General features: G+C 42.4%; 2 protein-coding genes across 8 annotated transcripts in view; one reads left to right on the top strand and one right to left on the bottom strand.

Annotated features, from left to right (window-relative positions):
- Nucleotides 1-2,682: 2,682 nt before the first annotated feature.
- On the bottom strand, nucleotides 2,683-5,364 carry LOC120784276 (interferon a3-like). The gene is given in 6 exon segments (XM_040117938.1): nucleotides 2,683-2,835; nucleotides 2,954-3,031; nucleotides 3,406-3,558; nucleotides 3,909-3,983; nucleotides 5,247-5,271; nucleotides 5,273-5,364. Coding segments are annotated over 6 exon segments (576 nt in total).
- Nucleotides 5,365-9,136: 3,772 nt separating this feature from the next.
- Nucleotides 9,137-14,149, top strand: part of LOC120784939 (globoside alpha-1,3-N-acetylgalactosaminyltransferase 1-like) — a 15,440-nt gene continuing 10,427 nt past the window's right edge. For 3 of the 7 annotated variants that reach the window (XM_040119147.1, XM_040119138.1, XM_040119093.1), the window contains exons 1-2: nucleotides 9,150-9,255; nucleotides 11,015-11,361. In XM_040119147.1, coding sequence (XP_039975081.1) covers nucleotides 11,303-11,361 — 59 coding nt within the window. In that variant the 5' untranslated portion in view covers nucleotides 9,150-9,255; nucleotides 11,015-11,302. Of the gene's footprint in view, nucleotides 9,256-9,350; nucleotides 9,708-10,901; nucleotides 11,362-14,149 lie in introns of those variants that run through there. The other 4 variants (XM_040119100.1, XM_040119120.1, XM_040119129.1 and 1 more) reach the window with 4 other exon arrangements.

The raw sequence follows: 14,149 nt of genomic DNA, 5'->3' as shown, positions 1-14,149 counted from the left end.
TTTACAGACACGGTGGAGATGCAGATTCATTTGTTGTCTGTTTTTTTCTTTGGTTTTGAAAATGTTTTTGCTTTTAAGAATCAAACCTTAATAAAACTTGTAGTTTCAGGGTTTATCTGACTACTTATTACTTATTAGAGATGCAACTAACAAGGCTTTTCACTACTTATTAGTCTGCTGATTATTTTCTCAATCAATTAATGGTTTTGTCTGTAAAATGTCAGAAACAGTGAATGATGCCTTTTTATAATTTCTGATTCAGTTCACTGTTCTAGAAAACAGAAAAATCCTCCCACCTGAAGAGCTGTTTTACTGAAATTAAATATTTTCAATCATCAGAATACATGCAGATTAGTTTTCTGTAAATCGACTAATCGGTGAATAAGTTCATTGTTTCAGCCCTGACTCTTTGCGAGACACCACTCGTCTCTTTCTTTCCACAGGCAGTCATTATAATATGTAATGTCACCATGTCCTGTATATCGTGTATGTAAGGTATACATGCATGTGCATGTTGTGCATGTCTGCGTAGACATGTACAACATACTACAGACCGGGTCTGATCTGATCCGATCTGATCTGGTCTGTGGTGTTGTTCTTTGCTGGTTTTGTGATGTTGTGACCTTTATGTTAAGGCACAGAGTGGAAGCACAAGTATTTCATTGTATTTTTACATGACAATAAATTGATCTGATCTGATCTGATCTGATCTGTCTGTTGATTATATTTACTGGTCCTTGTCTTGTTTATAGGGAGTCACAGTCTGTCTTCTACATTGAAATTTAAGAAAAATTGCACCAAAGTTTTTGATGCAAAAGAGAAACTTGCATCTTTCGTTTATGTTTGGCCATAGAAACCTGAATTATTAATTAAAATTAAATTTAAAATTGTGCTGAAAAATCAAACTTTAACTAAAATGAGTCCTGATAACCTGTAATGTTATTCTGTGATTCCTCACAAAGAGACAATGTTCTGTTAAGTCATGTTCTTTTCATCACTGTTTCATCCTTTTCACTGTAAAAGTCTATAACCAGTCATAAGAAATCAACATCAAGTTTCGATAAACTTCACTTTTATTTCCAGGCCTGTGGCTGCAGCTACCCAGTACTTACAGAAATACTCAGAGTACCATGTGTTTCTCCTGGTTGTTTCTGTCTTGTTCTCCACAGTCTTGTGTACTTCCACTGGACCCACATTTAAGATCCAGTAGGAACCAGTCAATGTTTTACTGGTACCTGATTGATACAGTGACATTGGACTGTAAACCACAGCCTGGATTATAGCGTGTCCACAGCTGTGGACACAGTGGACTGAAAATCATCCTGAACTGTCACTCATCACAGTTTTTATACTCTAACACCAGATAGTCCCTCCAAACCTGTCTCTACTGGATCAAGAGTCAGACCGGTTACAGAAACCTCCACATACAACAGCATCCAACCAGAAACTAAACTCTGACAGAAAACCAAAACATATTAGATAGAAGACCAACACTGGTGGAGAGTAACTAATTACATTTAACTTTAGTACTGTACTTAAGTAAAAGTTTCAGGTACTTTTACTTTGCCTGAGTATTTCCATTTCCTGCTACCTGATACTTCTCCACTACATTTAGAGAGAAGTATTGTACTTTTTACTGCTCTGCATCGATCTGATTACTGTAGTTACTTTGAAGATTCAAGTGAATAACACAAAATAAAAGCAGCTAATAGATGATGATGCATTATCATAGGTGAAGATAAAACCTTACTGATCCATGGGGGGAAATTCTCAGTATTTTCTAGCCTTAAATAAAAACATTGAAATCAGCGCCCCCTTCACCAGCTGATACATTAAATTGATGAACACATGAATGAATCAATGAAATACTGTTATATATTATTCATTATTCTGTAGTACGAGTACTTTTAATTTTATTTTATTATAATTCAGTTCCTTTACTAGAACTTTTTTTACTAAGTATGATTTTGAATGCAAGATTTTTTACCTCTAACAGAGTATTTCTATCCTGTGGTATTACTACTGTTACTGCAGTAGAAGATGTGAGTACTTCCTCCATCTCTGGTAGATGTTGGAGAAGATGACAAATCATCAGTGTGTGCAAACGTCCAGCAGAGGGAGGTTCATTGTGTCTCCTGTCAGGATTCATCACGTCCTCCTGTCTCTGATCAAACCTTCACATCTGTCTTAACCAGCTGTGCTCTCTCTGACTACTCATGCATCAATGTGTTGGCAGCATTTTGCTGTTGGAGTTGAAGCTGGTTTGTTCTGTTTTATATATTGTAGAACAGACTTTATCTGCTCATCATTTCCACTTTTCTTTATTTAGTTATAGTTTCTACCGTTTCCTCTTTGAGTTGCAGTTAAAGGCAGTTTAAAATGTAAATTAGATCAGGATCATTTTACTGTGTGAAAACCCAAACACTAAACACAAAGCTGCATGAAATGTCTTTATTGTTGTCAGTTATCAAAGAGCTTTCAAGTAAAATCAGTCAGAGTACAAAACTGTCACATGTCAATACATAGATAAAAAATAAATACATAAATAAAAGGAGCACTTTGCTCATAAATAGAAACCCGATAAATAAATAAATAGATAAATAAATAGAATGTAAATAGAAACTATCGGAGTCCGTCTCTCACAGAGGAACAGAATAAATGTCAGAGGCTGTAAAACAGACATTAGACGTTGTGCCAGTGTTGGTGTTGAGTCGGTGTAGAGCGCCTCCTGCTGGCAGCAGCTGAATCTATTATGGAGGCCACCAGTAGCTCCAACTGATCCAGGTGCATTTTAGTTTCCTTCCTGATCAGCTCCCAGGACACGGTACTGCCACCCTGTACACACAGTAGTACAGTTAGTACTATCACCCTGTACACACAGTACTACAGCCACTACAATTGCTTTTAGTACATACAATGGTAGAGTTAGAACTACAGCTGTACTTGTACTTACAGTGCGGTACAGAGTACTTGTGACCAGCCTCCTGTAGTATTTACTCAGTTTGCTGTCTGCTGGCTTTGTAGTCGAAACCTGAAAATGAAAACACACTTCAGACTGAGTTTCTGAAGCCGAAAGTATAAAAGGACATGAAGTTGTTTGTGAGGTGGAAACACTGAAAGACATTGAAGTGGTTCAGTTGAAACAAAGATATTGAAAGATGCTGCGGTTTCACTTAAAGTGTGAGAGCTAAGTTAAGTTGAAGTAGTAGTTGAAGTAAAAGTGCTGAAAGGAGCTGAAGTGTCGGTTGACCTCCATGCAAAGTCTAAGTTCATCTGAAAGTTGAGTCTGGTTTTTTCTTGAAGAGGAAGTGTTTCAGATGACGTCTACGTTCTCAGAGAAGCTGAACTGGCAGCTGAAGTGTAAACACTGAAAGGAGCTGAAGTGTCGTCTGTCTGTTTACTCACACAGGTGTTCAGTCCTTCTCTCTGTCTGTCGATGCTCATCAGGAAGCGATTAGTCTTGTCGGTATTCGGGATAATAGAGGAGAGGTTTTCATGGTGATAAAGATTAAATATCTGGTCCAGACTGTCTCTGATGAAAACCAGCTGGGACTCCACCTGGAGAGAGAGACAGACAGGTGTGAACTGTGTGCATGTAAACGTCTCCTCACGTGTGTCGGTGTAAACATGTTAATAATAACATACGAGGAGAAAAGGGACAATAGTCCGAAAGAAATTGAAGCGCTGAAAATCTGCAGTTAAAACGTCAGGAAAAACAAATACTGAGAGAAGCTGAAGCGGCGGGAAAAACGGAAACACTAAATTCAAGGGTAAATTTAAGGTTGAGCACTGACTGAAGTTGAAGCATCAGTTGAAATTAAAGACCTGAAAGTTGTTGAAATATCAGGTTGATAGATAGATTGATAAATTGATAGATAGACTGATTGATTGATTGATTGATTGATTACCTCAGTGTTTCGTATGCGTCTGTAGAGTCTGTACGGAAAGGAAACTGGACTCTCCTGTTCTGTCAGCTGACCGCCCTGAAACATACAGCGAGCACGCTTCATTTCACCACATCACATACTTCACAAACCAGCGGTAACTCAGCTGGTTCCACTGGTTCCGCTGGTTTCACTGATCTACATGCTGGAAGCTTTGGGCTCATTTAACAGCAATTTCTTATCGTTTTCTGTTAAACTTGTAAAAACAGAGAAAACAACATTTACTGTACATCCTGACCACTCGTAAGTATTTTCTTATCTACAAACATTTTTGAAATAAGAAAACATCAATAAATCCAACAAAATGATTTGTTTGTTAGCACACACAAGTTAAGATCAAATGTGTGTGTATGAATGTTGTGTAGTAGGTACAGTCTATTTTTAATATATGTTAATATACATAAACACATATATCGTGTATTTTTAATGTGAATTAATCTATGTAAAATGATAAAGTTGACTTTTTATTTGTCCATATATTTAAATATAGGTCTTTTTTTATTAAACACCAATTTACGAACAAATATTTAGTCTCTTATTAATATATGTTCATTGATGTAACCATATGTTGTTTGTTTTTTAATATATAGCCACAAATATAAACATATTGAGTCTGTTTTTAATATATATCCATATGTGTAAACATTTCTGAATTATTTTTTAATATAGATCAACATGTATAAACGTATATAGTTAAATACACGTCCACACATTCAAACATACACATTCTGTTATTTAACATCCATTGATACATGCACTTATATGAGATGTTGTGTCCGATCCTGATCGTTTTCTGATCAATCCTCGCTGTCATGGACGACACAGATGTTTACTGATGGCGTTGTAGTTTCTTTAAGCTCCGCCAGCTGCTACTGAGGAGTCAACGGCTACTTTAAAGGACCACTTCAGAGTTGTTGTTTTTTTAAGTCTGTCCGTCACATTACTAACACTCCCATGTTCCAGAGTTACTGTTGTCTTGGATCCTTCCTCCTGTCCACACTGACTTTTAAAGTAACCTGGAACTTTCCTTCAGCTGCTCCTGTTTGCACCATCACGTACGTCAGTTTAACTAAATCTATATGGTCTGTTTTTATTCATGCAGGTGTATAGATTTAATATGCCTCCACATATGGAAACGTATACAGTCTGTGACTCCTAAGGGTCGTTTAACTGCCTCAGGGACCTCACAGAAACGTCAAGGAACCTCTTTAAGTACCACTCAGCCCCTCTCCCAGGACTCCAGGAACCTCTTCCAGGACCCCTGGAAGCTCCTCCAGGACCTTGAGTCAGTGCTGTACTCACCATGAGACGGATGAGAGTCAGAGATGTTGCTGTGGTGACCGTAGTGTCTGAGCCAATCACAGCAGAGAGCAGGACTCAGGACGCTGCAGAGGACAAAGAGGCCGGTCCAGCTGATCATGATGAAGGTGAAGGTGAAGGTGAAGAAGAAGAAGACGTGAGCTGTGCTGTTTGTCAGTGTCTCCAACATGCTGCTGATCTGGGTTCAGGACTTTTATTCCAGACAGGAAAGAGAAAACAGAGCAGAGTGAAAGACAGAAAGTCCCAGTGTGTTTCTACTCTCACTTTCCACACACACACACCTGTGTTTTATGTCGTTGTATGATGTTAAAATTGTGGAAGTAGTACCTGTACCACGCTGTACCGGTACTCTGTTACGAGTACAATTATACTGCAGTAAAAGTACCGGTACCCCGCTGCACAGTTACAAGTAAAATTCCTGCATTCAAACTTTCTACTTTGGTACAAAAAAAACAAAAAAAAAACATAGGTGTTACCAGCAAAATGTGTTTGAAGTATTCAAAGTAAAAGTTCTGCACTTTATGCAGGAGACTCCGCTCAGAGTTAGATCATGTTACTGGATTATTCTTGTTGCTATATGAATGTGTCAGCGGCAGTTTAGTGTGGGTTGCATCGTATTTGATCAAATCTGTAACGTAAATGCAGCTGACAGATAAATGTAGTGCAGTAGCAGTATAACACGGAAGTAAAAGTACCTCTACATTGTGCTTTGTGTACAGTACTGGAGTAAATATACTTTGTTACTTCCCACCACTGATGTAAATGTTGTTTCTCGACTCTGTCGGGATGTCTGTACTGGAGAAACGTGAAATCATCCATTTTAAAATGTTTAGCCTTTGAAATGAAACTCACTGTTGGAAATATGATTTTAAAAACAGACATCGGATCAAATCATCCCCTAAATACAAATCTGCGATAAATCAGTGAATATTTTAAATATCTTCATTCATTCACAGTGTTTGTGTGCGTCCACGTGGGAATATTTGGATATTTTCCCGCTCAGAGTATTTCGTGCTGTGGAAGTCCCTTCACTTTCCTTTTCCAAACCTCAGCTCACACTCACACAGGAAGCCACATGCTCACCTCTACAAAATAAAAGCTGGGGCTCTTTTACTGCCTAACTAGTAAACAATTTGAATATAAATGTAACTAAATACAAACACAAACATGGTTCAATTTCATAAACACAGAGTGGTTTTGAGTCATATTATCATAAACTAGATTTTATGATTATAGGTTAAACTTTGAAACTTTTAGTTTGAAGGCTGAATCCTCTTCACATCCTTTCGTAATTGATAAGAGTGATCACAGTTTTCACTTTCAGGCCTCACATTCACTTTCTGGTTGTTATGGAAACATTCAGTGATGATGCAATGCGGTGACATCACTAAATCAATGATATACTACACCATAATAATTAAAATATTATTAAATCGATTTTTAAGTATAAACAAATTAACCTGCAGGTTACCCTGGCAACGGGACAGATGCTTCTTACTCAAGGTCTCCTGGGAAACATTCAAGAACCTCTGGAAAGTCTTTAGGGAACTTTGGAACACTGCCAAGGACCTCTGCTAACTTTTAAAGGAGCCCTGGAAGAACTTTGAGTCCCCTGAAACTTCTTCAAGGACCCCTGGGTCTTATTTAAGGACCACTGGAATCCCCCCTCTGATAACTTCTCAAGAACCCTGGAAGAACTTCAAATGTCCAGTACCAATTCACAGTTTGAATCTCCTAAGGGACCTGGGTGACTTTCTCAAGGTCCCCTGGAACTCTATCAAACAACCTCTCATGCCCTCTCAAGTTGCCCTGGAATCTTTCAAGGACTCCTGTTGAACCTCCTCAAGGACCGCGGATACCTTCTCAAGAACTCTAGCACCATTTTAAGCAGGACTATGGGCAGAATGTGGGGAGCGTGTAGTCTGAGTGCACTGAGTTGGATCCACCAGCAGGTGGAGACACTGTGATGTTTGGTATCAAACCTGTGCCGCTCTCCCTCCTCTCTGTGTTCAGACATCAAAATGATTTCACTGTTTCCCAATCCATTGAAGATCCAGGTGTTAAAATACTGCTGATACAAACCAAACACTTCCTGCTGCTGCTTCAGATTAAAAGCTTCCATGATGGTCAGGGAGGAGAAATCTCAGGGAGGAACAGTGACCTGCAGTGACCCCCCCCCCCCACCACCACCTATTACATGACTGTATTCTCAGTTAGGAACATCCAACAACATTTAATTTTTGAAACCAAAAACTTCCTTAGCTTTATTCTTTCACATTAAAGTACAGTGTGCATAAAGTCAGTAAAACCACTTGAAAGGCCCTGAAACCGATTTACAACCTTGACAGAATTAGTTTAAAGACTCAGTGATATTTTTTATAAGTTTATAACTCGAAGGGTGCTGGTTTGATCACTGGACCTGCAGGATAAATGTGTGTGGGAAAGTGTTAATGTTCAGGTTATAGTTTCATGTTGATTTCCTTCTTAACGTCTGTCTCTGATTTTTAAGCGTCGACCGCCAGAGGAGAGAAAGACCTGATTCATCAGTCTCCTTCAGTTCTTACTCTCAGATTCCAGAGCAGAGAGTGCTTGGGGTTCTCTTTGGTATGTAACCTGGGCTTTACACGTCAGGTTACATACAGCCTGCCCTGACTTAAGTTTATGGTAAACAGAAAGGGTCACGGCGTAAGTCCTGGTGTAGCTCAGGGGTCAGTGTAGGTCACGGCGTAAGTCCTGGTGTAGCTCAGGGCGTAGGTCTGGGTGTAGGTCAGGGCTTAGGTCAGGGTGTAGGTCACGGCGTAAGTCCTGGTGTAGCTCAGGGTGTAGCTCAGGGTGTAGGTCTGGGCGTAGGTCAGGGCGTAGGTCAGGGCGTAGGTCTGGGCGTAGGTCACGGCGTAAGTCCTGGTGTAGCTCAGGCGTAGGTCAGGGCGTAGGTCTGGGCGTAGGTCAGGGCGTAGGTCAGGGCGTAGGTCTGGGTGTAGGTCACGGCGTAGGTCACGGCGTAGGTCACGGCGTAAGTCCTGGTGTAGCTCAGGCGTAGGTCAGGGCGTAGGTCAGGGCGTAGGTCAGGGCGTAGGTCTGGGTGTAGGTCACGGCGTAGGTCACGGCGTAGGTCCTGGTGTAGCTCAGGCGTAGGTCTGGGCCAAGGTCAGGGCGTAGGTCAGGGCGTAGGTCTGGGTGTAGGTCACGGCGTAGGTCACGGCGTAGGTCCTGGTGTAGCTCAGGCGTAGGCCTGGGCCTAGGTCAGGGCGTAGGTCTGGGCGTAGGTCAGGGCGTAGGTCTGGGTGTAGGTCACGACGTAGGTCACGGCGTAGGTCCTGGTGTAGCTCAGGGCGTAGGTCTGGGCCTAGGTCAGGGCGTAGGTCAGGGCGTAGGTAAGCCCACTTGTAAGACGGTGCAGAGGGTCACACTTTGTTCCTGGTTACTAGTAAAAAGATGTCGACAGCCTTGACGCAGAAGCAGAGATGAAACGTTATGGGTGAAGGTTCTGGCGCCAAATGACACCTGACGCCTGCAGGTATTAGTTCGGGCAATGTTCTCCTGAACGTGGCGAGTATATCCAGCCGCAGCACGAACGCGCAGGAAGTTGAACTTCCAAACACGGTCGGTGTCAGGGTCAGGGTTGGGTGTGGTTTGGACTTTCCTTCGTCGCCGAATGACTGCTGCAACTGAGAGGGGGCGCGGTTAGTACGGTCCGCAAGGCTGCGTCTGGACCTTTCCCCAACGTGGGGTCAGATTACAGCAGGTGCGACCTGATGAAGCAGCCTGCTTCATGTTCTCCTACTGTCTGCAGTCACCTGGGCTTCCAGCTGCCCAGGTGATACGGACTAAAACTGCAGCAGATCCCAGGGCGCTGTTCCGGAAGGTGAGCCTGGCCTGTTTCCGGTACTTGCTGGAGGTGAGGGGTAGGGGGCGGGGCATTTAATGGATGACGCAGCACGACGGCACTTCCTGTTTCAGAGCCGCGAGTTGCGAGTGGCATTCGGAAGCGGTGAGTCTCTAACGTTGTGTTGCTTTCCTGGTTAGTACCGACTCCCGGTCTGTTTCCGGTTGTCTCGGTGGTCGCAGGCTTGATTGACAACCGGGGTCCCGTGGGGGCTCGCGCAAAACGCGACAGATAACGTGCAGAGGATCAATAACGTAGTGTCGATACTTCGGGATCGACACTACGTTATTACAGATTCCACGTCTCGTTTTTGAAGATCGACACCAGTTCACGGCTTTCTCTTCCACGGTGCAGCCATTTTGTCAAAGACTAGAGCTGTGAGCAGGTTCGGCCTCTCCGCGGCTGTTGTCCTGTCGTGTGCGCCCCAGTCCCACGCATGAAACCGGTAATGATGAAGGAAAGAGGAGCGTGTTGAAAGCGTTGCGAAGGCCGTTCTTTAGTGTGGCAACACCTGTCCAGAGCGGGAGGGAACGTCCGGGTTTATTGGTGAACTTAATGTCAGTCTTGGTTTCTGTTACATTTTCAAACTGTGATTGGTCGTCATGAGCTGTTACTTTAACAGACTGATTAAATATAGACTGTATTCAGACATTCAAATAATAAATTCAGCCTCGACTGAAACCTGATATTTAAATTCATTATTTTAATGGAACTGAAAAAACATACCTCATGTACGTATTAAGATTTAGCCTATTGATGATCCATATGCCTGATGGATCATGACACACTGCTCTCCTCTATAGTACAGAAGCCACTTTTAATAATAAAAAGTATGGCTATCGGCCATTCTGGCCTCAGTTACTTGGTATGGGGTCAAAAAGAAATGCGGCGATATCGCGTCCTGACTTTAATCTCGGAGTGAACCGTGTTAGTGTTGTTCAGCTCTCTGACATTTCCTTCATTTAATCTCTGTGCAATACAGTGAAATGAGCTGCTGCTCTCAGTCAGACTGACCTCAGATCAGTTTGTTCTTCTGCCTAATAACAGAATCACAGGGGACTACAGCTCTCTGAGTGTTTGTGTATTTGTTAGAAGATGAACTGGGGTCAGCTCGGTTTGTTGATGGCTCAAACGAATAAGAGAAAAGGCAGCTATTATCTTAAAAGTCTTGCTTCTGAATTGTGTCCTCAGCTTCAAGCTGTGTTCACTGAATCAGTCACATCAGGTCGTCTTCCAAGATCTTTGCGACTCTGTTACCGACAAGATCAAGCTTCTACTCCAGTGTGCCTCTTATCGACCAGACTGCAACGTTCCTCCTGCCTGCTTAGATGCTACTTTCAGAAACTGGTAGAAAAAGGGAATTATATCTGTTAAATGAAATCTCTTCTCTTTGCTGAAGGTAAATTTGCCTAATTTTTACAAATATGCCAAACGTTAGATTTACCGAAATCTGCCGCCATGCATTCTGTGGTGTTAAAAAGCTCTTGAATTAGTTTCGGCAAACGCCACAGAAACTCTGAGTGTAATGACCTCAACTCGCTGTGTCCTCTTCTTCGGTGGTGGTTTAATGGCAGTGGAGGAAACAAGACTTGACTCAGTTTATTTTCACCAGTTTCTGTTTCAGTTCAAATGCAGCTCACCTTTGAACTGAAGTTTGACTTGTCGGTGTGTGGACTTACTAAAGTACAATAGACTGTTATCCACGTTTGTCTTAACCCCCCCCCTCCCTCTCTCTCTCTCTGTGTAAATAGTGCGGCTCACTCGACAGTTGCTCCCTGGTTGTTGCTGTTACCTGAAACACTCAACCACACACACCTTAAAATTCCTCCACTGTGTGTGTGTGTGTGTGTGTGTGTGCGAGCAGGAGGCGAGTCAGGATCTGTCAAAACCACTTTACTGACTGCTGAACCTGCTGATCCACAACGGACTGAACTAAAACAGGCCAAAACAGGACTAAAAGAGACTAGCTGCTACCAGAGGAGTCAAGTCAAGTCAGTTTAATTCATATAGTCATCTATTTACACCTGTTGGATCTCAAGCCGAGCTTGAAGCTGGCTTTTGGTCTCAGTGGATCTGCTTTTTAGTGGACCTGGTCTGGACTAAGGATTCTCACCCTGTGGACCAGGACTGTCCTGGTCTGACTCGAACTGAGATGCCGTTTCTGAACTGTAAAATTTTGTCGACGATCCTGATGCTGACTCTGATACTGGGGTGAGTTTATACACTAATACTCCTGATACTGAAGCACCGATACCTGGTGTTACCCACGCCATAGAGCAGGTGTGACTTGTCACACACACACTTTCTCCCCCCTGATAGATTTATACATCTGTGATGCAGTTTTGTTCTTTAACTGAGAGGAGTTAGAAGTAGAAGACATTTACCTATTTTCACCAGTTGTCCCGGTGTTTGACTGTGGACAGATCTCTCTACTAAAACCACCTGGAGACTAGGTTGCTGTGGACGCAGGACATTTTCACATGAAAGCCAAGTTTAAAGATTCTGTAGCTCACTGGAGACATAGTCTCGATTGAATGCTCATCATCTTTTGTGAACTGCCTGCAGAGACTTTGTTCAGAAAATGTCAGACTGACTCATTCAAATACAGAACATGACACACACACTCGGTCGGCAGTTGATTAGGAACGGCAGCTAAACTGACGGTCATTTTGGTGGACGTAGTCTGTGACTCTGTTGAACTGTCCTGCGTTACACAGAGAGGTGTGTCTGTCTGCCCTCATTGATTTGAATGGGGTGGACAAAATAGAAGAAGCACCCGTCAACATAACACAAAGCAGTTCCACAGCACCACAGACTACATCCTTCAAAATGATCCTACACCTCTGAAACAGACTGACGTAGCTTCGGCTGGTGTTCCTAATAAACTGACAAGTGAGTGTACGTAAGAGTGAGTATAGTTCATCCTGCCGGACATGAAGGCATGAAAGAGTTTCTCTTCGTCTTGTCTGGACACGAGACCTCGAACTGCGACTGTTTTTGATGATAAAAAGCTGAGTCTTCTGAAACATCATCTGACACTCGACACCATTCCGACGTCGTGAAACATAATGTGTGTGCGCGTAATGTGTTTCTAAGAGATGAAGTGAACCCTGCTTTTATCTCCTTTCTTTTCATTCACGGGCACAGATTTTCTGAATTTATCTTTATAAAAAGAACATCAATGAATAGGAACCATAACATTTTTTTTGGGTTGTTTTTTGATTGCTGCAAGCATGTACCCAAGTGCTACATTAGCATTAGCACCCGGTTGGATGTACACAGTTGTGACAATAACAAGAGAGAACTCCCACAGTAGATGGAAAGGTCGTCATTTTACTGCCAGAAACTCCAAATCAGGATTGCAGTGCTTGTCGATGATGGTAGTGTTTGTGCACTACCGGACCGGCATCCTCTTTCTAGCTCGGCTCCCTCCGTGGTCTCTGACGCCTGCTGCTTGGTGAGGCACTCCATGGAGACCCTGGTGCTCTTGCTATTTCTGCTGGTATCTGATGGGAGCGGGGATGGCACTCGTAATAATAACCAGCACCAGCTTGGTCGTAGGAGCGGCCGAAACGGTGCTTACAAGGCACCGGTCCACCTTCGGGGATCCACTCCTGATTCATATGGTTTACTCCTTTACACGAGTCAAACGTAGACCTCGTCCACCCTGGCTGTTGACTGCCTGATGCAGCTCGTCCGCCCAGTGGTGCCATGTATACACCAACCCCTCGTGTAGTTTGGCCCAGCAGCTGAGCCGGTTTACTGCGAGCCACCGCGTGAGAAATTTAGGAGATGGATGAGAATCAATGGTGCCCCTCCGCCGCTACCAAATAGGAGAGCGGCGGCCAGACAAAAAAGGAGCTATCTCCATCCAGAGCCCCCTACACCCCAAGAGTAAAAATAATACAATTTAAAAAAAAAAAAAAAAAATTGTATATAGTTCATTATGTGATCAGCACGTCACAAACTTGGTGTCCACATGATAAATGAAGGGTTCGCATGTGTTCTCATTATCTGTGGTTTCATTCAAAATAAAAATCTTACCTAAGTGTTCACAAAGCCACAACATGTTGAGTTAGTGTCAAAATCAGACTATAACCTTCACTTCTCAAGATAAAGACACTGAAGTCTGAACAAGCTGCAGATTCCAGTGTGTAGTGTTGGAGTTCTGTAGTGTAACCTCTTGTGATTTATTGATTATACAGTTGCTACTACTTGTACCAGGGCCTTTATGATTCTGGTTAAAGTGAGCATCATTTCCACTCTCAATTTTCTCCCACACCTTTTTTGTTTTTCTTTTTTAACAAGAAATATTTATTGCAGTCCATCTATTCATCAGGCAGGCCAGGTTAAGGACGCCCTGCCTTTGTTTAAACAGGTAATGTTTGTTGTGAACTCCTCCTTTTCTCTGTTTCAGCCTCCACCCAGACTGAAGCTGATCTTTATTACGACTGTGTTTCAGTGTGTAGGTGTTAGAGCGTCTCAGTGGAGAATTTTTAGGAGAGCTTGGAGTTTGTGGGGCTGTAAAGCCTTGAAAACTCACTTCAGCAGCAGTAAATGGTAACTGACCCTAACCCTATACAGACCGATGTTCTCAGAGGGAACTGCAGCCGCCGTTACAACAAAGCATCTGATGGGCTTTTACCGTGTCTTCATCTCCTGGTGGTTTTAGTTTTTCTGGATAGTGAAAAATGGTCAAAGCTGATACGACTATAACACCAACTCATTTTTGGCCAACGTGGCCATTGAAAATTTTCCTTGTCATAACTGTGCAACTTAATTTCATTCACTGCTAAACAGGCAGGAACTTTCACGAAAAAGACCGTTACATGAATTTTCTAGTTTATTTAATCGAATGTCTGTGTAATTTTTTTTTATGTTGGTGAAATGAAATATAATTTAAAAACCAGAATGTGTGAACATAAATATACACTGTGAATCATAATAAGTCTCCAATGACAAATGTTTCAGTTCTCATAATGTTAATGATAAGAATGCA

This window comes from Xiphias gladius, chromosome 3, assembly GCF_016859285.1.
Source record: "Xiphias gladius isolate SHS-SW01 ecotype Sanya breed wild chromosome 3, ASM1685928v1, whole genome shotgun sequence".
NCBI classification, from domain to species: Eukaryota; Metazoa; Chordata; class Actinopteri; order Istiophoriformes; family Xiphiidae; genus Xiphias; species Xiphias gladius.
This window is presented reverse-complemented; position numbering and strand designations above follow the sequence as displayed.